This window comes from Rhamphochromis longiceps, linkage group LG22 (assembly GCF_057381845.1).
Source record: "Rhamphochromis longiceps isolate RC_006_pf linkage group LG22, R_longiceps_female_GT1.1, whole genome shotgun sequence".
Lineage (NCBI taxonomy): Eukaryota > Metazoa > Chordata > Actinopteri > Cichliformes > Cichlidae > Rhamphochromis > Rhamphochromis longiceps.
This window is the reverse complement of record NC_140577.1, coordinates 34931399-34955395: the sequence shown is the minus strand read 5'-3', so window position 1 is coordinate 34955395 and position 23997 is coordinate 34931399. Positions and strand designations below refer to the sequence as shown.

At 40.2% G+C, this 23997-nt stretch overlaps 1 protein-coding gene and 1 long non-coding RNA gene across 2 annotated transcripts in view; one reads left to right on the top strand and one right to left on the bottom strand.

The window, feature by feature from the left end:
- LOC146644401 (thrombospondin type-1 domain-containing protein 7A-like) overlaps positions 1–23997 on the top strand; it is a 214261-nt gene that overhangs the window by 70309 nt on the left and 119955 nt on the right. Inside the window, exons 5-7 of the mRNA XM_085395316.1 lie at positions 11493–11648; positions 14480–14683; positions 20689–20883. Coding sequence (XP_085251442.1) covers positions 11493–11648; positions 14480–14683; positions 20689–20883 — 555 coding nt within the window. The remainder of the gene's footprint in view (positions 1–11492; positions 11649–14479; positions 14684–20688; positions 20884–23997) is intronic.
- On the bottom strand, positions 72–1578 carry LOC146644404 (uncharacterized). The gene is made up of 3 exons (XR_014909227.1): positions 1522–1578; positions 1072–1192; positions 72–496 (listed from the first exon to the last, which is right to left on the bottom strand). It is a non-coding gene; the product is annotated as an uncharacterized LOC146644404 (long non-coding RNA).

Sequence of the window (23997 nt, the reverse complement as noted above, 5' to 3'; positions counted from 1 at the left end):
TTAATTTAACTGTTTTTGGAGAGTTGGTACGTTAACTCTGATTTAGTGTTAAACACCAAATCTGTCTGGAGTTGATAATTTAACACTTGGTGTTAAGAGTTTATATATTAACTCTCAAAGAGTATTTTAGTTTAACTACGTAAGAGTTATCTTCTAATTCATTCTAAAAAGCGGGAATTTTACTGTTCTGAACTTCTAGAAATTTCTTTTGGAAATAAACATTTACTAAAAAGACGCAATGGTTTTTGAAAAACATTTATTCTGAACTGTGCACCACAATTTCAAAACATTTTCTGAAAGATGTAACAGTATACATGTTCTCACTTTCATTAGAATTTTGTTTATCAAAAGGTCTGACATAGGTGAGCTGGTAAATGCAAATAACAGCATCTCATCACTTATTTCTTCAATACAATATGCATGTCCTTCATTCATCCCTTTGTGGAACTTCAACGCACTTCTGCTCTCCCCCATATTCCATCTTCACAAGCATATCCTGTGTGGAGATTGAATAAAAATTAGTTGACACTAATTAATGGCACAAATAATCCAGTAAACAATTGTAGCACAGTAAAAAAAAGGAATCCTTTTTGAGCCATTACTTGTGTAAAGTATTTTCCCAAAAGACAAAGACACAGACAACAGGTAATACTGAACTAAATGTAAAACCTCAACCTTTTTCATTTTTACCTAAACTGTGTGCACAAAACTCTGGAGGGATCTATGCTAACGTAGAACCCAGTCAGGACGTCTGCTACTGCTGTTTGCTCGCTTTTTTATGGGCGATCGTTTTCAGGCTCCAAGTAGCACCATTATACCAACATTTCACATTCTAGACATTGTTTTAGGTGTATTTGACCAAAAGTTTGACTGAAAATTCACATGCAAGCTTTTTTCAAGGCTGTGGTATTTGCCCGCAAACAATACCTTTCAGCTAGCTAAAACAGAATATTATGCTATCAGCGAGCAACATGGCTAATGCCTTTCACACAGCTTTGTCTCAACTCCAAAGAGCCACAGAAGTAAAAGCTCATAATAATAATTGAAACAATCTTTGAAAACATGACTTACCAAGCATGGCAAACAACTCAAATATGTAGAGCAAAATGTTCTGAAACGGCTTCACTTCAGCTTCGATTGGAGCCGTGCTGGGGGCGGAGTCTGTGAATTTACTCTGTTGGTGTCATAGCCCCTGTAGGAGTTCAGAGTTAAGAGGTCAAGAGTTAATGTTTCCATTGTAACACCTCCAGATTTGACAGAGAAACACTCATTTTTAACACTCGATTTTAACTACTATCATTTTACACCTCAGAGTTACATTAAAAGAATGTGACTCTGCTTAGAGTAAAATTAACTCTACTTTTGCAAGAAGACTATTAACACCAAAACATTTAACACTTTTGAATTTGCTGTATAGAAATACAGATATTTGTGTTGAAATGTGGGGGGTAAAAGTAAAAAGTAAAAAACAAGAAAAATAACTACTGAGATAAAGTACAGATAGCTGAATATTCTACTTACCTACAGTAACAAAGTATTTATACTTTGTCACTTTCCACCTCTGCAACGTATGTTGTTTTGAAACCAAGTTGTTGTTGGTCAAAGGCACGTGCCAGGTTTTCTGTACTCTGGTTTTAAGTAGTGGTCGGCGGATCGATCCAAATATTGATTGTATCGATACCAAGTCGTCATCACTATCGGATCGAGATAGCCTGATGAGATCGATTCTTTACTTTAAGTTCCGCTCTTGTTTGCAGTGCTGCAGATGAAAGACGAAACAGCCAGACTCACCGCTCCTGTGTCAGCGCAGAGCAGGCACACTTTGCCCCCCCCCCTCCCCCCTCTTGTGTTCAGATGTTGCGCTGTCACGTGACGTGACGCTTTGGGGGCTTCTCAACAGGACTTGTTTGTTTTAATTTGTTTACCGGTTTACGTGCACTTTTTAATTTAAGATTTTTCTAAAAAATTGATAATACAGCATTTTCTATTTAATTATAAACTTTGTCCTAATTATGTCCTGGGATTTAACTATTTAATAATAAAAAAGGAAACATCACAAAAGACACTTAAGGTCATGAAAATTAATTGAGATTTAGCAATTCAATGACGCATCCACCTTATTTATAGAAAAGTATTGGTATCGGCGATGCAGTATCGCACACCACTAGTTTTAAGCATTTAATGGTGGCATTGTGGTTAGTGCTGTCACTTCTTATTAAGAGGGTTCCTGGTTCAAGCCCTGCTGTGTTCAGAGCACTCTGGCTTATTCCTCACAGTCCAAAAATATCAATGTTGGTTGTAAATAAGCCACGTATGTCAGGTGCTGTTTAAATGTTATAGTCTAAAGTGCTTTAAGAGGTCAGGAAGACTATAAAAGGGATTTCTAAATGTGTTTACAGTAAAACAAATTATCCATTAAAAGTCTAGTATTTGTTAATAATTCCTCAGCTTGTTTTCACGCAAATTCAAATTTCCAAAATTTCCAAATTCAGTCTGTAACAGCTACACAATGATAAGTAAGTAAAAGTAATTTTTTATTGATATAGCATCTTCCAAGATAAATATAAAAAGTGCTTCATAACAAAAACGCTAAAATGATTTTTAGCTGAGTGAGAGAGTTGCAGAGTTTCTGTCTAATATAGTTTTCAGCTTTGCATGCTGCACAGTGAGCAGGCTTTGAGCAGCCCTCAGGGACCTGCTTGCGACGTATGGATTAAAAGTACGTCTGTAAAAGTTCTTGATGCTTGGCTATGTTGAGCTCTAAAAGTAAAAAAAAGATTCTAAAGTGGACTTTGACGTTGACGGAAAGCTGGTGTAATTGAATTAGCAAGAGTGTAATGTGAAGACCTAGTGAGGGAGGTTTTTCTAATACAAATAAATAATGCATGTAGACATGATGAAGTAAATTCATCAATAACAATTTACAGTTCAGAATGTGACACAGTATTTGTGATAAATGCCAGATATTTAACACAAGTTTCTAAAGTGAAAGCTGCGCTAAAAGTTGCTAAGCTTTGTGTAGTGAATATGGCAAGACCGAGAGTTTGCATTACCTTAACTTTAGGTTCAAACAAGGACTTGTGTTTTCTCTCCATTAAACTGGAAAAATGGTTAGCCATCCAATGTTTAATAGAGTCCAATCACCTTTGCAAAATCTGTAGTTTAGATACATCTTGGGGCTTAGAAGAGATATACAAGTGGATATAATTTGCATGGCAGTTATTGCCTTCATATTCCACATCTTCCCGAGCTCCTCTCTCAGTCCTTGGTATTTCTCAAGCTTCTTGTGTTCCCTCTTCCTGATGTTGCTATCACTTGGTATAGCTACAGCTATCGTTATAGGCCTCTTCCTCTGCTTGTCCAGTTTCTTTGCATGTGTGTCCTGCCTGCTAGCATCTTGTACCCTGCTGGTATGTGCTGGAATCTTTCAGGGCATCTTCACACATCCTGCACCTCGAGTCTTGCCTGGTGTGGTAGATGGCAGCCTCTATCGATGTCGCATGCTCCTGTGCTGCCATATGCAGTGCACTGTGTTCAGCTTTGTCAAGCTATTGGTAGGAATTTTGATATGAGTCACTTCTGCTGTCTTCCAGTGGTATATGCCATACAGGGGCCTGTTCTTCCATGACCTCCTTGTCCCACTTCTTCCTTGGGTTTCTGCTGTCTGAGGTATTCACTAAGCACCTGATCAGTTGTGGCCATTTTCCTGATGTACTCATAGATGTTTGCTTTTTAATCCTGGACAGTGGTTCTGTCAATCACTAGTCCACAGTCTCCTTCCAACTTGGGGTTGTGGCGTTTCTAGCAGCCTCTTTCGTTGTACATGTACAATAAGTAAAGACAGTAAAGAGCTGTTCTGTTCATGGTTCCCATTTGCCTGTGCGATTCCAAGGTACTTGTATCTGTTCTCAGTGTTTGCCTCAGTTGTCTTCTCCCCTCAGTTCTGATTACCTTCCCTCTCTTTGTTACCATCCCTACTACAATGCTCCTGTCGGAATGAAATTCTGATGTCATTGCTGTAGATCCTAGTAGTGTGGATCAGTAAATCGATGTCTTGGTCACTACAGAGCACTGTTTTTAAAGAAAAAGGGCAGTACGGTGGTGCGGTGGTTAGCACTGTTGCCTCACAGCAAGAAGTTCCTGGGTTTGACTCCACCATTTGGCCGGGGCTTTTCTGTGTGCATGTTCGTCTGGGTTTGGTCCGGTTACTCTGGCTTCCCACAGTAGAAAGGCTTGCAATTAGTTAAATAACATGCCTTAATGATTCTAAATTGCCCGTGAATGTGAGTGCGAATGGGTGTCTGTCTCTATGTGTCTGCGACAGAATGGTGATCTGTCCAGGGTCTGTCGCCCTATGACAGCTGGGATAGGCTCCAGCCCTGTTATGGATGTTATAAAACCAATCCTCTTCTTTGTATGCTCCTAACATTTAGGAACATGTTAAAATTAGGAATTTTTGCTTGTCTCATTTTAGTCCTTGTCATTCAAATCAATTACATTGAAACTATTGTCACTTCTTAAGGATTCGATGTGAAATAAGAGCTTTCCTTCCACAGACAACCCCCATCTCTGCCTTTTTGTAAAACTTTCTAACTGAATGCATTTGATGTGTTTTGTTCTTTGATTAAAATAATTATAGAACTTTCATCTGATTTTTAAATTACTGTTATAATCCCAGTCCTAAAAAGTAGAGAGTCCAGAGTACATTAATAAACCTGATGTTAAGACATCCAAAACTTTGTGACATCATGTTGAATTTATAATAAAGTGTAATTTAAAAATATGCAGAAGTCATTTTCACATGATGGCATGATCTAACAACTCAAAATAGGGCTGTTTAGTTTATCTGGTCTACAAAATTCAGCCCAAATAGTTGATAGGAGTTTCACACTTGATCCTATACAGTTTCATTTGCATGGTTGCAAGGTTGAAACTGGGTTTGGAAAACAACCCCCTGCAGGTACGAGCATTGGACTGAAAGTGTCTTTAAAACCAGCAAAGAACAACTCTGAAACACCTCCATCAAGCCTGGAGAGCAAATCGAAAAAGAAACAGCTTAAAACAAAAATATAGAATTAATAAAACTAAACTTTATTGAAAACCAAAAAAAACACATATTATGATTTAGTATTTCTATTAATTAGATCATGTACTGACCTGAGTATACTGATTAGTGCCAGTTGCACTCAGCCATTCATTAATATTGCTGGAAACATCAATGTACTTTTACAAATGGGATGAGAGGAGGGTCAAAAAAAAGAAAGGTGTGGCTCTACAGACACCCTTGTGAACTACAGACACCCATTACACAACATCCTCATGACCAGAGCCAGGGACACAGACGGGAAGAGAAATGTGCTAAACTTGACTTGGCTCAGTCCGGTGTTGCCTCGCCATGCAGGTTAAGACGAGGAGATCGAGAATATTCCAAAATTAACTGGGTTGGACAGAAGTGGGATACTGACAGTCAGTGAAACTGACCCTGAGGGGGAAGTGGATTAGAGTAAATGCAGTTTTGGTTGCTTGAACTAGACCACTGGCCTGGGAATAAAAAGCTTACTTTTAGTTCATTGAATTATGAATTATTTATTTTAAAAGTACCTGTTCTATTTTATTGTGTCTATTAATGTTCTATTAATTTCTTATTTATTTTACTCTTTCTGTGCACTTTGCAACTGTTTCTCTGTCAGAAGCCCTTAATAAATAATTTTTGATTATTAAGGTCCTGATCTGGTTAACTTAAGACATTTCCATCTCCAGGCATATGATTTATCAGAAGACCCTTCGATTCTTCTATTTCACAATGCTTATATAATTTTGTAATTTACACTTTAAAAATGGCAACAGTAAGGGCTACATTGGAACCTTGCAGTTCGACAGATAACAAGTCACTTAGAACGCAGCATTGTGGAGACAACAGGATGTGGCAAACCAACAGGGAAGATGCTGTAGCTGATCAGTGTCTTGACTGGGCTGCACTGCCAGGTTGCATTTAGGTGTTACATGTGTTTTCGGAATAGTGTATGCATCTAAAATCCCATTTGATACATTTTTATATTGAGTTTTTCCTTCTGTTGTGTGCTTAATTAATATTTTTATAATGCAGAAATTATACATTTGTATTTTTATAAAATATCATCTGCATAAAAAATGGCTTCATGGTCTATGGTGGCTGTTTGAATACATTTTTGATATTTTCATTTTGTCTGATTAAATCCTCTACTGGCTCTATGAAAAATGTAAAGAGCGAAGCAAAGAGAAGACATCCTTATCTAGTAACATTGTGGAGCGTGAGGATAAGATTAAAATGTGAGATTTATTGATAAGTAAAAGTTGTTTACCTTTAATAACATCAGTCTGGTCAGGATGAATTAGAATTGGTATGATTTTGTCTTGTCTAGATGCCTGAGCCTCATTTATAATTTTAATGTCTGTATTGATTTGAGAAAGCAGCTGACAGTCAGAGAGGCTGGCGTAATCTTTATTTGGTTTGGAAAGCAGGGTGATCATTGCTGTGTTCAAACTTGGTGAGACTGGTTTTAAAATCTGAGGTCATTCTTATGAGTAGTGGAGATGGAAATGAGCAGAAATGTTCGTAGAACTTCGCAGTGAAGCCATCAGGTAAAAATACTTTCATGTGTTTTTCTTTCTTTATTCATGTTTTCTCAGTTTGCATACAGTTTTTATTATTGCATTAAAACTTATGTTGTATTAGCAACTCAGTGACTCATTGAATGCTGTAAATTAGTGACTTTATCCATCTTAAGGTTTTGATTGGTTTAGTGGCTCCTTTTTAGAGATTTCTCTCAAAGAAAGAGAGGACCATATTACTGACTGGAATGTCTTAGGCTACGTTCACACTGCAGGCGAAAGCGCATCAAAATCAAATCCGATTTTTTTTGACCCCCTGCGACCCATCTATCCCATCATGGTCTGACAGTGTGAACGACACAAATCCAATATTTTCAAATCCGATCTGGGTCACTTTCGTATGTGGTGCTGAATCCGATACATATCTGGTGTTTTAGAAAGCGACTGCTGTTTGATGGTCAGGTCGCATTAAATCCGTCTTTTACGTTACCGACACAAGACAGACGCCAATTATCAGCGCCGGAGAAGCGCCGGAGAAGACATTGCGAACACTTCCTGGCCATCCAGTGTAGATGTCAGTGAAACTGTTGGGAAGACAACGTTACATTTTATTTGTACTGTACAATCTGTAGATTCTGACAGAAATCTGCAGCTATCCTTTGAAGCACCGCTCCTCTAAAACAGCAACAAGGATCATTATTAGGTTATTTACATTATTATGTAAATAACAAAATAACTTCAAGCAAAAATTGGGAAACGTAAAGTCCGAAGTCTTTATATTAAGGGCCATCTATCAAACAATGCTGTTTGTGCTGGGTCTAAACAGAGCGCGTTGTGTGTGACGCCTTCTTTTGCGCATGCGGGCCGCTTTGGGCATTCACACTAGAGCGCGTTTGCTGTCGCATTTTATTTGTAGTGTGAACAAGCAGACAAAAAAATCGGATTTGATCAAAAAATTGGAATTGAGCATTAAGACCTGCAGTGTGAACGTAGCCTCAGAGTCACTTTGTGTATCCTGATCCCACTTAATCCAGCTCCACCTGTCTATTTTGCTTAGCCTAATTTTTTCTGGTATGATTATTAGTATTTTGTTGCCAGAACACCCCAGTAAGACAAAAGAATCTGAAACCTTGCGATATTTTAAGATGGGTAAGTGAGCTCTATTGAGCACATGTTACACTGGTGGCCTCACACACCTCTCAACAGATGCTTAATTAAACTATGCTCTAATATTTGTTCCAAACTCTACCAAAACATTAAAAACAAACAGATTTTGTTGCTGACTAGTAAATTGCTTTTGACCACAGCAGTGATATAATTTCTTAGAGCTACTGTCATTGCAGAACTTGTGATTTTTAATTCGGATCTAATTGGCTGATAATTTAGCTGTTGTAATGTAAGAATTTGCTCTCTAAAGATGATCAGCAAACCCCAGTGGGACTGAGACCTTAATATCTCAGAATACTGAACATTATGATCAATGCAACACCTACAGGGCATGAAACTGTGGCATGCTATATATAATAGCTGTGTAACTCTGATGCAATGAATCCTCATCTGGAAAGGAACTGGCAATAAGGTTATTAGTCAGCTGGTGCATAGCAGCACAGAGCAGTGCCCTCTGGTGTTGGGAAGCACAGCACAAAGAAGAATGAGTCACAAAGAGTCAGAGCTCTGTTGTGCTTTTAACCTTCACTGGTAACGACTTCATCAGTTTCTTCACAAATAGAATTTTAACTGTTAGAAAAAACAATACTCATAACGGTCTCACAGAAATTACATTATGTACAGCTATTTTCAGTGTCATTGATACTGGGAGGTCTCCTTCCAAGTCTAGAGCGGGGCATCACTGAGCTGCTGGACAATCTAAGGTGCAACCTAGCAGTGTTGGGGTGGACCAAAAGATAATATCCCAGAAGGGTTTAGGTCAGAAGAGCATGGTGGCCTGTCAATGGTATTAATTCCTTATCCTCCAGGAACTGCCTGCATAGAGGCATTTGAGGTATTGTCATGCACCAGGAGGAATCTAGAACTGACTCCACTGGTGGAGCTCTGAGATTGCCCATCCTGTTCTTCCTTGCACAGAGAATCTCCTCCATGCTCTTGAGACTGTGCTGGCAGACATGGAGGGGCTGAACTTCCTGTGCAACCTTTGTAGAGTCCATGTATTGCCTGTGTCAGTATTGCCAAAAAAAAAAGAAGGAAAAAATAGAATAGAATAGAATAGAATAGAATAGCCATGTTATTGCACACGTACAGCAAAATTGTGGATTCACCTCACAAACTGTGGATGGAATACAAATATAAATAGTTGAACAGCAAGAATAAATTTCAGAGAAGAGTAGTATGTACAACAAGTGGAATACATACATCAGGAAGACGTCTATCCCAGGAGCCTATCCCAGCTAATAGGGCGAGAGGCAGGTCGCCGATCTGTAGCAGGGCCAACACAGACAACCCACATTCACACCTATGAACCTCTTTCTAAAAAAAATATTAATGTAGGGCAGATGAACATCCATTGATATCAGGTAACTATAAAAGATATATGGCAGAGTAACTTTGTAATTAAGATGAATTTAGTAGACACAATTACGATATCAGCCAATAAATGAGTGTAGGTAGATTTCTTCTACATATTCGTATGCATCAGACAAGTGGACTGGACTGGTTCTTATACAGCGCTTTTCTACTCTTCTGAGCACTCAAAGCGCCTTACACAACTTGTGCATTCACCCATTCGCACATTTTTCTAGGTGCTTTCTAGGTAACATTCACACACTCATACTCCGATGGATACATCAGAGAGCAATTTGGGGTTAGTATCTTGCTCAAGGATATTTGGCATGCAGACTGGAGGAAGCCAGGAATTGAACCACCAGCCTTCCGATCAGTAGATGACCCGCTCTACCACCTGAGCTACAGCCACCCCAACAAGTCAATATGCAACTCAAATGCTGCTGATTAATGCAATGGTTCAAATAAGTAAAAAGAAAACTGGGGCACCATCGGGAAAGGGGTCGGTGTTCAAGCCCCTTCCACCCCCACCCTCTGCACGTGTCTGGACAAATGTATGACAGACACACACATCATCGAAAACTAAACACATTTTCTATATAAATTCAGTTAATTTTGGTTAGTTTTGTGAAAGCTCATTCTAGTTTTAGTTAGTTTTCCTTTTTTTTTTTTTTTTTTACAAAGTCTCTTTTTTTTTTTTTCTACATCCATCATCCATCCAACAAAAATGCTTTTTTACTTCTAGTGTTTGTTATTTGGTTAGTTTTTGTTAACGATAACAACCTTGCATTGGACTAGGTCTAAGTAGAGTCCTTCTGTGAGTGGCCTGATCCAGGAGCAGGTGGAAGGGGGGATTTGAAGGAGGCCCAGTTTGGTGATGAGGATGTTTGGGATTGTGTTGCTGAACGCTAAGCTGTAGTCCACAGAGAGCATCCTCATCTCAAGATGGCTCAGTGCTCTGTGAAGGGTGATAGTAATGGCATCCTCTGTGGACTGATTTGCTTGTTCAGCAAACTGGTGGGGGTTGAACGAGGAGGGAGGCAGGCAGTCTCTGGTGTGCTGAGAAACACTTCATGACTACAGACATGAGAGCTATAGGTCTGTAGTCACTGAGGCTGTCTATTCCAGTATTTGGGGGATGGGAATGATGGTGCAGGCCCTCAGACAAGTAGGAACAGTGGCACGAGTCAGGGAGAGGTTGGACAGCCTGATGATGAAAACCCATGTCAGTGATCTCCTCCTGTAAAACAGGTGTAATCAGGAGGAATACGATTAGAAATGAGTATATCAGAGGTAAAGTTCAAACTGAGCAGTTTGGAGACAAAGAGAGGCAAAGATGGAATATCTTGGAATGAGAACAAAAAGATCCAAGAGGGAAAATTGTAGATTTACACAAGATGAGGAGGTTCGCCTTGACCTATTTCCAAACAGCTGCAGATTGCAAACTTAAAAAAAGAGAGGCAAAGATGGAATATCTTGGAATGAGAACAAAAAGATCCAAGAGGGAAAATTGTAGATTTACACAAGATGAGGAGGTTCGCCTTGACCTATTTCCAAACAGCTGCAGATTGCAAACTTAAAAAATCTTTTTGTTGATGTTGAATAACTGTTGAATGGCAGTCTATAAATCACATCAATAACTTAAGCCAGCCTAGATCTCAGCTTGAAGTACTTTTTGAACTTTCTAGCAAGAAAGAAAATTAGATGTGACAGGAGTGACTCAAACGGACAAACTCTTGCTCTGGGGCCCAGCTCTGTTTCACTCACCCAGAGCATCACAGGGCAGTGGTGGTTGTAACACTATGAGAAAGAAAATGACTGCTTTCTATCTTACCCGCTATTCCCAAAATATTAACAATAGAACCACCAGTAGTCCATGATAAAGTGACTGGATTGCTCATCCGCCAGCTTTTGCCACATTAGCACTCAAGGGCATGTCGTCTACTGCCTACCGAGCAACGCTATTAAAGGACACACCTTTGGCTAAGCAATTTGTATGTGCATGAGTTCTGCTGTGACACAACTATGATGACTCATCAGCCTGACGACCTTGCAGACAGCCATCTGCAGCTGATGGAGCAGAGGTCAACTGACAATCAGGACTCACTATGCCGTCTGTCATGTGTTGTAGAAGTCACATGACTGTGGGTATATGCGAAAATACATGGATTATCACCCTCAGCACCACTTACTGAACAGATAGCTGAGTACTTTCTAATCACTTTACAAGGCTTTGAGTGCTCAGGTAGAGTAGAAAAGCCTTATATAAGAACTATATAAGTCCATTTACCATTTTAATGAGCTAGTTTGTTTTTAAACTATGTCTTAAAGCCTTTTTGGCATAGATTAACACTGTGTCTTTGTGCTTGTCTGTGTCTCTATAGCACTGCGGCCAGTGGACAGTAAGCTTTGTCTGGGTATTCCTCCAAACACCACCCAACTCTGCCACATAAGCTGTCCTGTTGATTGTGAGGTATCTTCGTGGCGCACGTGGGGACCCTGCACGTATGAAAATTGTCAAGACCAGGTAGCCAAGAAAGGTAAGAGATACTGTTAGGGTTACAATAGTATATTGTGTCATAAAGTGACTAATCAAAGGAGTTCTGTAGGGTTTACTTTCCTGAAATCTCCCTTTAAAAATTGCATACCCCTTCATCTGCCCTACGGTTGTTATTGTGCCCCAATAAAACAAATAAGCCAACAAAATTTGCAGTGCATTGACTTTTACCCAGATTTACAATGTACAAAACATTCTACCTTCATATTCTGTAGTATTTTACTGTGTTTTTGATTGTGTATTGCAAATGTTAAACTTGATGTTGACAATAAAGTCAAAATCAATTACAGAAGCCATACAGTTGGAATGGGTCTCTGACTGCTGTCGTGGGGATGTTAGTCCATCAGTAGAGTTGACACAGTCACTGCTTCATCTCTAGTTATCCCTGGAACAGCAGTGTCCACCATGACTCTGCCTTAATGAAGAACATCAAATTAAAAGGATGACTAGAAATTGTTGAAATGGATCCTTCTGGCTTTATTTACTTTTATCGTGTGTCACTGTCAGTCCATTCCCTCCCTTGAGATACTTTGTCAGACCTTTTTTGCAGCTGTCGTCCTGAGTATAACCTGTGCACTTCAGAAATTATCTGGCAACTTCAATTTGCAGTCAAGTCATCAATAAACATTAGTGAGTTGGTTTCACATGTCCATGCCATGTGGTAATTTTTGAATCATGAGGCGTTCCTTTCCTTATCTTTGCTTTTCTCTTCCTTCTTGTGATTCAATTTAATCTTGTTTTCATATGTTTTTATTTTTGTTTGGTTTGTTTGTTTTCAGAACTATTTTTTTCAGAACTGTTTTCTCTTAACATCTAATCTTGTGTTCTTGTTGTTGGGTTTTACCAGGGGTGCGAAATTTTACTGTAAAGCCAATGATTTTCCTTCATGAAGGCATTTCATTCAGAAAGGTGTGTCTTGATTGTAGATTTGAAAAATGACCTCATTAAGAGTGTTCTTAACCAAGGAAAGTATTTTGTGATCAGCCACTTTATTCGTCTCCTGTGTCCTTCCAATGTCACTGAGCTGGATAAAGAATACATCAAATTGCTGACTTGGCCACTCCTAAAGTATTTTCTATCTCTCTCATAGGTTTATTTCAATTTTTCATAAATGACTTGCATCAAGATCTCTTTGGACCTCATGTTGACATTTCCAGTGAACAGCCACTAAATAGTTCAACACTTGAATTGAACTTCAGGTCATTTGTGACTGACTAAATGACTGAATAAAGAAACTGCTTTTCAGTCAGTTTTGAATGTTGGACGTCTGAAAATATGGGACTATGTATAAAAGTGCATCTAAGGAATTTTGTTAAACCTTTTAAAACTGAAAGTCTTCACTGCACACACATCTTTTCCCAGTAAAATCTACCGGGGTACAGTACAGTGTCAAAACAGTAAAAAAAAAGTGTCAGATTTATATCAAAGTAAGTGTTCAACAGCAAACTGAGCACTTGTTTTCTATGTCACATTTCACTTTCTGAATTCCACAAGAGGGAGGTTGCCATCATGTTTTACTATATAGACAGCCTATGACATCCTTGACCAAGTCCCAAGCTATGTGTCCTCAATTTATGCAGTCAGCAGTGTTCAAGAATAAGACATGTGACCTGGATAAAACTGCAGTGCTATCATCTTAATTAATGTTAATTAGCCACAGCTGACTGAATTTAGTAGATGACAGTTGCCTTTTCAAAATGTGAAATGGTTTTAGGACACAATGAATAATGCAAAATTAAAAATAAACAGAGCCAAAATCTTCATGTCAAAACAAAGATTCATAACCTATCACATAGCCTTCACTCCTGCCTTTCAGTTATTGCATCCATGATACACTCTGCAGATAGCAAGTCAGTGATGACTGAGAGTATAGCATTCAGTCCTCATCTTCGTTTATACAACCCTAATCCCCACCTCAACTCTTGCCGATCAAAAAATTTCCCAAATTAATTTTTCTCTTCAGGCATTAGTCATGTGCAACATATAACAGACAATCAATGCAGGACTACATAAACTGCAAGTGTGCAAAAATTGCAAAAGAAACAGAACAATACAGGCACAAGACAGCGCAGACACAAACATGCAATAGAAAAGCGCAACAATGACAGTAGGTTGTGCAGAAAGTAACTTGATATATGAAGGTGTGTGTGTGTGTGTTAGTCCAGTGTGTTCAGGAGTCTGGCGGCTTGGGCGAAGAAACTGTTTCGCGGTCTGGCAGTGAGCGCCTGGTACCTGCCAGAAGGCAGCAGATTGAAGCTTGTGTGTGAGGGGTTTTCCACAATGCTGGTGGCTTTGTGGAAGTAGCGGGTGTGATGGATATATGCATTGCATTATTCATCATGCAAAGTTCTTTGAATCTTTGTTAATTTAACTCCTAATCCATCCAATTTTATTTATAAAACACTTTAAAATACCAGGCACAGGACAAAAGTGCCGTACAGAGAATAGGTCAAAAACAATAGAATAACAGAAAACAGCAAATATAAATAAATAAAACACACAATACATAAAAATTAAAACAGCCCTATATTAAAAAAACAAGATAAAACCGCATAGAATCAACTAAAAACAACGAAAATAAAACTAAAAATCTCTAAAGGGAGACCGTTCCACAGTTTTGGAGCTGCTCCAGCAAAAGCATGATCTCAGTCACTTGTGCTACATGTAACAATGGACTGTTAAAAGCAATATTTCAATAAAAAACATCTGGTGAAAAAATATGCTACAGTTGTACACAAGCTTACACACAGGGGTAGCCATGGTTTATTAGTTTGAGATCATGTAGCTCATTAGATTTCTGTTGTTCCCCCAAAGGCTTTAAATTGAGGAAGAGGAGAATCATCAATGAACCAACAGGTGGGACAGGAAACTGCCCCCACCTGGTGGAGGCCATACCATGTGAAGACCCGAGCTGCTACGACTGGCTGGTGGTTAAACTGGAGGACTGTATCCCAGATAATGAGGAGAAGTGTGGACCAGGAATCCAGATCCCTCAGGTCCAGTGTGTCAATAGTGACGGTGAGTATATGTGAACATATTTATCCTAGTCCGAGGTTTAGGAGTAGCTGGTCTCTGAAGTGCTTGGAGATTGCCTTTAAGTTTTGGTTCCAAGCAAAAGCTACTGTGGTGTTTTGACACTTTCCATAAATTATCTATCACTCTGCTAGCAAAACATCCCCAGGGTACTATCTTCATACTGTAGAAAACTCAAAACACTGATGATTTTCTGTAGTCAGGTCTCTCTGAGTAGACAGAAGATAATGTTTACAGAAGGTGTAATTCACACAGAGTCACGTGACAATTATGCTTAAAATTGTCTACTTTAAAAATACTTTATGTAATTTTGGCACACTATGTGCCATCACCACAGAAACAGTGCCAGTGGAAAGTCAGGGGCATTTCTCCACTGTCACTGAGTTTTCCTGTTGCCCTCTGTGCAGGTATGGATGACAGGTGACCTGCGGTCCCACTCGCACTGGCTTTATCACACAGTTGTCTTTCAGTTGGCACTGACATTTCACACTAGGCATGTCACACAGATAGAAGCACAATAAGGAGTAAGATGTGAGCATGAGTGAATTTTATCTTGATAATGGAAAATTGGACAGTGGCTTATAAATTTGTTGATAGACATCCACTCATCATGATGCACGTGCCTTTAAAGCTGCTGTGAAAGCTCGCCTAAGGGTGGGTGATAATGTGTTATGTACATCATACTTTAGGAGGCTGTGTGGCACCTGTGCTGGGATGTTTCTTACACCTTTTAGGATGATTATTTATTTCTAAGTAGTCCATCGATGATTTTATCGTAGTCTGCCGTCCCATTCACATCTCTGTGTGTTTTTCACAATCAAAAGATAGCATCATTTTAGAAATGCATATGTTTAAAGTAAAAGTCTCAGTGGTTTAGAATTGTTTGGCAATGAGACACACTACATCGATGATGTAAATGAATCATTTTTTTAGGTTGTAGTCAGTGTGATGTAGGTCAGTCTTTTCACTTTGACTGATGCAGAGATTCTTGTCCTCTATCCTGGTTAATCTCAATATGCTCCTTGCCCAACACTGTATTTACTGTATTTAATGTAGATTTCCCTATTGTTTGTGCTGTTATGACCAATTTCATCATGTTCTAGTGTGAGTGTATAGCTACTTTGCCTCAGGGATTTTCCTCTCACTTACACAGACATAAGGATTCAATGATTCAAGGAGCTTTCTTGTCATTTGCATCACATGTTTACATGAGGTGAACAAAATTATGTACACACGGTCCCGGAGCGAAAAGAAAAAAGAAAGAGAATAACGAAGAAACAGAATTATTTTTTCAAAAGTAATAAATAAATAGTTTGGGGGGGGGGGTTAAGAAAACAGAATAACAAGTAATAAAATAATACGATAAATAGAGTGCAACAACCTGAGTACCAGTATGGAGTCTGGATATAGAATGTAGGTATAACTACTTTAGCAGCAAAAGGCCTTGATGACCAGCAGTGATAAAGTGATGGTGTCAGTAAGTGTCAGTAGTGGTTAAGGTGCTGCAATATCAGTTTTTCTCCATTTATGCATTGAGAAGTCTCACAGCTTCTGGAATTAAGCTGCTTCTCAGTCTGGTAGTTTTGCAGTTTTGCATTTTATGCTCGTCAGCTTCTTGCCTGAGGAGGCAGAATCTTGGGATTCTGAGTTTGTGGTCTATTGTTGTTGTAGTCGAACTGTGTCATGGTCCTGGGTTGTTAGACCCAGTGTTTTGTGTTTATTATCGGTGGCATCTTATGTTTCGGGTTAATTCTTGTTTTCTTAGTTCTTCGGGTTTTGGTTCTGGTGTTTAGTGTTTTATTGTTCCTACCTGTGTTCTTCTCCCCTGTGCTCTGTTCATGTCCCGGAGTTTGTGGTGCAAAACAGTTTGTGAGTTTCCTGTTTTACTTTGAAGGTCTGTGTCTCGTTATGCCATTAGTTTCAGCTGTCTCCACCCCTGCGTGTCATTTCCTCATTACCTGGTGTGTATTTATAGTGTGTGTTTGCCTCTGTTTGTCCTTGCACTGTCTGTGTAACTTGGTGAATATCTGTGTCTCTCTGCGCTTCATTCTCCACTCCTCATCCCCTATGTCACCTCCTTATGTTTTTTCCTGCATGTTGTTCTGTGAGTTATGGTTTCGGGTTTTGTTTGTTACTAGTTAAATACAAAATGCTGTTTCTAAAAGAAGGTGTTTATTATTAAGGGGATGACATGACCCTGTGTGAAAAAGGGATTGCCCCTAAATCTAATTTCATTACCTGGGCCCATGTCCTGTATGTTTTAGGTTTGACAGTGTTTTTAGTAGATAAAGGTGAATGGCTTAAACATGAATTGAGCTCTGGTTTGGGGAAGGCCTCGGAGGGGACTGATAGCAGCTCCTACAGATAAGAACCAGAAGGGGTGTGTTTGTAGGCATGGTCCCGAACCTGAAATACAGATATTTTATCTCCAAAACTGGTTTGGCCACCCTTAGCAGCAACAACTCCAGTCAAGATTTGCAATAACTGGCAATGAATCTTTTACAGCGCTGTGGATGAATTCTGTCCCACTCGTCTTTGCAGAATTGGTGTAATTCAGCCATGTTGGAGGGTTGAGCATGAATCGCTCATCCCAGAGCATCTCAGTCAGATTCAGGTCAGGACTTTGACTAAGTCACTCCTGAGTCTTCATTTTGTTTTTCTTTAGCCATTCAGAGGTGGACTTGCAGGTGTGTTTTGGATCAGAACCCAAGTGTGCTTCAGCTTGTAGTCACAAACACATGGCTGGACATTCTCTTTCCATAGACAGTAGAAGTTATGGTTCCATTACCACAGAAAGTGTACCAGGCAGTGAAACAGCCTCAGACCATCACATTATCACCACCATATTTTACTGTTGGTATGATGCTCCGTTTCTGAAATGCTGTGTTGCTTTTACACCAGATGTAACGGGACACGAACCTTTCAAAAAGTTTGACTTTTGTCTCATCAGTCCAAAGAGTATTTTCCCAAAAGACTTAGGGATTGTCAAGATCTTTTCTAGCAAAACTGAGACGAGCCTTTTTGTTCTTTTTACTCAGCAGTGTTTTTCGTCTTGGAACTCGCCATGCAGGCTGTTGATGCCCAGTCTCTTTCTTATGGTGGAGTTATGAACACTGACCTTAACTGAGGCAAGTGAGGCTTGCAGTCCTTTGGATGTTGTTCTGTGGTCTTTTGTGACCTCTTGAATGAGTCATCGCTACTCTCTTGGGCTAAATTTGATCGGCCGGCAATTCCAGGGAAAGTTCGCCACTTTTGCCATGACTCTCCTCTGTGGTTCTCTGGAGTCTTACAGCTTTAGAACATAGCATTACAATCTTTTAAACACACACATAGAGAAAGAGATAGTATAAACAGAGCAAGTTGCTGTAGAACAAAACAAATTTAAAAGTCAAAACTGTAGAATTAAAGGGTGGATGGACAAGCAGAAGAAGAAGGCCTTCGTGTCCTGCACAGCCAATACTGGCTAACTCTGGAGGCTGTGGCTGGGGCCTGACCGCCCTCAGCCTTGAAACTGGAATGGATGTAGTGTGCTTAGTCTCTGCTCATGTTCAATCTCTAGTGGATAGGGAATCACTCTCTGGCTTGGGCCCAGTGTTGGCTTATCCAGGCAGCCCTTGTCCTAGCCATAGGAATTGGGTGCGGTCCCGATGTTGACTGATCCAGGTGGAAAGACTGATGATGTGCTGGGTGGTGACTGCTGCTGTTGCAGTGTCAAGGCATTTGTGCCGAGCTGCTGCAGCGACAAGGCTTGGGTGTAGGACTGCCAGTGCTGCAACAATGACGATGGGCATCGACAAGGCCCACACTTCCACTTTAAGGACAGCACAGTCTCAGGCAGGTAGCTAGCAATCGCTGTGACAAGTGGGTGGCTTGCTGCCTGTGTGCTAAACCCACCAACTCTAATTATAGGTGAGGAGTGGTGATGTGCACCAGGCAGTTGGGAGACATGGCGTACCCCACCACCACACTTTCCATTGGGGGACTTATGGTCAGGCGAGTCCCTCCGCAGAAACACTCATGCTATGTGATGAACTATTTGCCGCTCGTAAAATTCCTTGTCTGCTCGGTCCTTTATCTGGTTGTGTTATTCTGTTATGGCAGGGGTCCCCAATCCCAGTCCACGAGGGCCGGTGTCCCTGCAGGTCTTATGTGCACCCCTGATTATACACAGGCTGGAGATGAACCAGGGGAGGGAGAGGTGATGAGCTGTATGCCTCCTTGGTGTTGGCATACAATAAGTCCAATGTTTTATTGTCTCTGGTGTGGCAGGTGACGTACTGGGTGAAGGTGGGGAGAGTGGACGACAGGGAGATGTGATTTAAGCCTCCAGAGAGCAGGAAAAGGGCCTAAGGGTGCTGTGTTTGGAGTCTGCTGGTTACAGTGTGCAGGACCTCACAGGCTGCTGCAGCGTTAGCAGAGGGCGGGGCATGCACAGCTATCATAATGACGTGTGGAAACTCTCGCGGTAGATAGTACGATCTCATGCTAACCGCTAGCAGCTTAATAATAATAAATCATAATAATACATTTTATTTGGTCACCTTACAAAGAACAAAATTAATAAAAGGAGCAATAGTCATAAAATATATAAAATAAGTTAAAATGGCAAAACAGAGCTTGACAACAGATAAAATCAGCATTAAAGCGAATAAGCCAGTTTAAACAGATGTGTTTTGAGCTGTGTCTTAAATATGGAAAGGGAGTCAATATTTCTTATGGCTGGAGGAAGAGAGTTCCAGAGCCGAGGAGCAGAGCGACTGAAAGCTCTGTTCCCCATAGCAACAAGGCGTGAGGATGGAACAGTAAGATGAATAGCAGATGATGATCTGAGAGGGCGGGAAACAGTGAGCAGGTCACACAAATATGAAGGAGCAGATTTATGGATACACAAGTAAGATTTTAAAATTTATCCTGGCTTCTACGGGCAACCAGTGAAGCTGCTGAAGAACTGGGGTAATATGAGCTCTTAACGGAGTGCAAGTTATGACTTGAGCTGCAGAATTTTGAAGAAGTTGGAGTTTATGAAGGGACCTTTTAGGGAGACCAAATAGGAGGTCAGCTTAGCATCTCTTTGATAGATAAATGCCCAGCGTTACACCATCTATCGTTCACAAACACAGCCAGGCCCCCTCCTCTCTTCATACCACTCTCCGTTGTTCTGTTGGCCCGGATCAGATGGAATGTTTACGTGTGAGTCCGGAGTTAGCGCGGTTAGTCACGACTCTGTGAAGCACATCACGCTGCACTCCCTGTAGCTCCTCTGATGTCGGGTTAGAGCCGGCAGTTCATCCACTTTATTGGGGAGAGATCTCACTTTCCCCATAATACCCGATGGAATCACTGGCCGGTACCTCCTAACCTTACTGCGATGCTTGATCCCCGCCCGAGTGCCGCGTCTCTTCCTCCTCACCTCGCGGGGGATGTTGGCTCGCTCGGCGGTAGGCAGAACAGTGGAGACCCCGAGGGCTAACACCTCCACGCACTCTCCGGACACAGATGCCGTAAAAAATATGATAAAAAACACAATTGTCCATAAAATTCGGAGGTCGAATGTGGAGTAGTACAGTCCACAATATAAAAACAAGAACACGAAACAACAAAGAAAGAGAAAAAAGGACTCGGTCAGGCCGGAGCTACTAATACTGGCTGCCAGCTCGGAGTGGCGCCAGAAATTATCTATTGTTGCTGTTTATTTCAGTTTTTTAATTTAAGGCAATAAAACTGTGATGCAAAAGAATTTACAATGTTGGTCATTAGTTACATTAGTTACCACATTAGAAAGTGCAATTTTCCCTTTAGTCATTTTGGCAGTCCCACCAAGAAAAGCAACATTTCACACTCACAGCCTTTATTTTAAAGTGACTTTTTGAAGGAAATTTGATGTTGCTTTCTTAGCCCTGTTTAATTTAATGAATGTTATTATTATCTTTTAACTTTATAACACATTTTAAATTTGGCACAGTACCTTAATTCTCTTTGTATTCACCCAGGTGAACATGTGGATCGACAACTCTGCCAGGATGCCATCCTTCCTATGCCATTTATCTGCGAGGTGCCTTGCCCTAAGGACTGTGCCTTGAGCCCCTGGAGCTCCTGGTCTCTCTGCTCCCACACCTGCTCTGGAAAGAACACAGAGGGCAAACAGACCAGAACTCGTTCCATCCTCGCCTATAATGCAGGAGAAGGTAGGAACTGTATAAGGAGAGCAAAGCAGCATTGCAGCACTCATGAAGTTACAGTATAGGTAAAGGTAATTCTATTAAAAATGAATATGTGCCTCTCACCTGAGCTCCTCTGTGTACGCTGGGTCTTTCAGCAATGACATCAGCATATTTAATCAATGCAAATGTTTAACTTAATAGTACAGAAGTCCAATTTACACCTTTAAGAATACAGGGGTAGGTTGAAATTGGATGCTTAATAATAAGTCTTATTTTTACAGCATGTTTTTCATTTTCCATTAAGGACAAGAGAAAGCAATGTGAAATTTAACATTTGAACATAATTGAACGACATTTGAAAACGTTTAACCAAATCAACTTTAAACATAATCTAAATGTCAATCTAAATATCGCATCAAGTGAAAATCTTGATGGAGGCTTTTATTTTCAACATCAAGGATTATTGATGTAAAGTTGTAAAGGGTTATTCAGCAAATTTATTCACATATGCTTTTACCATTGTTTCTACAATAAGTTGTCTTATGGCACATATGCTTTGTGATCATAAATTTCTCAAGTATTCAGATCCATCATGTTTTGGGTTTATCAAGACTACGTATTCTGCCCACAACATCAGCAACAAGTCCAAGTTAAACTTGCAAACCACGTCTTTGTACAGACTGTATACACATAAAGTGCTCACTTACCTAGCATTATCATTATCATTATCATTAGCACATACGCACTATGTGTATATACACATACAGTGATGAAATATTGCGCAAATGTCATAGACGTACACATCTTTTGAAAACTATAAACCAGATTATGGTGCAGTTTGTTTCGTTAAAGTGACTGTATTTTAAATTTGTGTCTTTGCACGTACTTCCGTTTGGATAACAATTTTTCATTGACCATTAATCATCCCAAATCTCAGCTGCATGTCACTGGATATGGATGACATATGCATGGGCCAGATGCTGACTGGTTGACAAGTGGGTCAGAATAGGGAACGAAGCAACTGTGGAGTTTACCAGGAACAGAAGAAGAGAGAAAAAATACAGCATGAAAACCACGGATCACTTTTCATTGTTTTAAACACTCAGTTTTGTTGGTTAGCCCACTACCTTCCATCATATTCTGGGCACCTTCTGCTGGCTTTGTCTTGGCCGGTGATTGTTTTCAGACCCCTCCAGAATGTCCTTGCATTATTCCCTTAAGCCACTCCTCCAATTTTCTCTTGTAGGTGTCACTTCCTTTCTCTTTGTCTAGCACATTCACTGTTTTTGGCAGCTTGGGGATGGCCTGCCTGCCTCCATAGAGCCGTATTGCCACAGTGAGGCAGTGTTCAAAATATTTGGTACAGCGAGTCTGTGGGCCACTCTTTCGTGTGCTGCTGTTGGCCCATCGCCAGCTGCAGATAAGAGCGTTATAACTTACAAAGACCTGAAGTGAAAAAGAGTGTTAAAAACAATGAAAGTATCAACTGTCACTTCCTTCACTTTCCTTATTGCTGCACACCTGTCAACCAGTCAGCATCTTCCAAGATGAAAATCTGACCCGAGGTGGCATTCCAGTAGAAATTCCTTCCTTTTGCCAGTCTCCTTTGCTTTTTGAGTCCAGAACGAATTAATTCACCCACTTCTCTGAGAAGCACAACACAGCAAAATCTCCAGTGTTAAATTAACACTAGAGATTGTCTATATTGGTCCACACCTCTGAGTGTTAAATACAACACTGTTGAGTGTTAAAAATGGCTAACACTGAGCAGTGCTGATTTTCTAACACTGGAATATTTCTAACATTGAGTTATTTTCCAGTGTTAGAAAATCAGCACTGCTCAGTGTTAGCCATTGTTAATCTTCAAAACTGACTAGGTTACTTTTAAACATATAACACTGTCAAAAGTGTTAATTTAACACTCAACAGTGTTGTATTTAACACTCAGAGGTGTGGACCCATATAGACACTCTCCAGTGTTAATTTAACACTGGAGATTTTGCTGTGACGATGCGAAATACGTCTTGTGCGGACTGGTTAATGTTGTTAGCTCTTCCATCTTATCGGACAGAGATCTTAGATTTCGCGTAATGACATATGATATGGAAGGTTTTCCCAAGACTTCACTCTAGCTCTGCAGCCTGTCTTTCTTCTCCTTACTTTCATGTGGAGCTCCAGAATATAAAACAGTAGTTACTGTGTCAATGGAGCCATTGCTGAATGGCTCCTTCCATAATCAGATTTGGGTAAGTGGAAATATAGCAAGTAAGCTACTGAAGCTTAAATGTTTTAATACATCAACTGCTGGAGATAAAAGGTTTTTAAGAATTCTCCTCAACCTCTGATGCTTGATATGGAAGGACCACATCAGTGCTGATCAGTTCAGCACTGGAGCACCAGATGTTAAAGTATGGTTCAGGATTCAGTTTAGGGATTTTGCAGCCTGCAGATGCAGCCTCTGCGAAGATTGAATCTGCAGTGTACCGTATTTCCTTTTTACAATGTGTTCCTCCACTACATGCTTCACTCTGATGGACTGAGATCACGTGTATTGCTGGAGCGATCTGAACTTCACCAAGTGATTTAAGTGGTACTTTCTGGGAGTCAACTCTAACACGGGATTTAGTGGGGTGGGTCTCAGTTAAATCAGGTAGTAACTTGGCTGTGGAAGGCAAAAGATTTGTGGATGACTCACTGATTTGGGCCATAATGTCCTTGAGAACATAATCCCTGCCAATTACCTTAGCTAGGTTTTTAAGTTTAGGGAGGATGGAATGGGTACTACTATATCAACTGCCTGTCTATGCAGTTTAGAGGTTTGCTCATCTACTAATATGATCCTATTAGTGGAGCGAAACCTTTTAAGAAAATCTGTAATTTCTCCCACTTTCTTATCATCTATAGCAATACCATTGATCATCACAGCATTAGAGATTTTAAATGGAGAGTTGTTGTTTTTTTTTCAACAATATCCAACTTTTCTTGAGACTAATCTTCATCAGAGGGTGCAGTTTAGAACTGTAACAAATGTAACTCCCCCAGACCCTTTATTTGGTTACAAAACTTTGGACCTGTGTTTAGCTTTGTTTAGGTGATAAAGCGTGTGAGATTGCAGGGAAATAGCTTGAGGCTATGTGT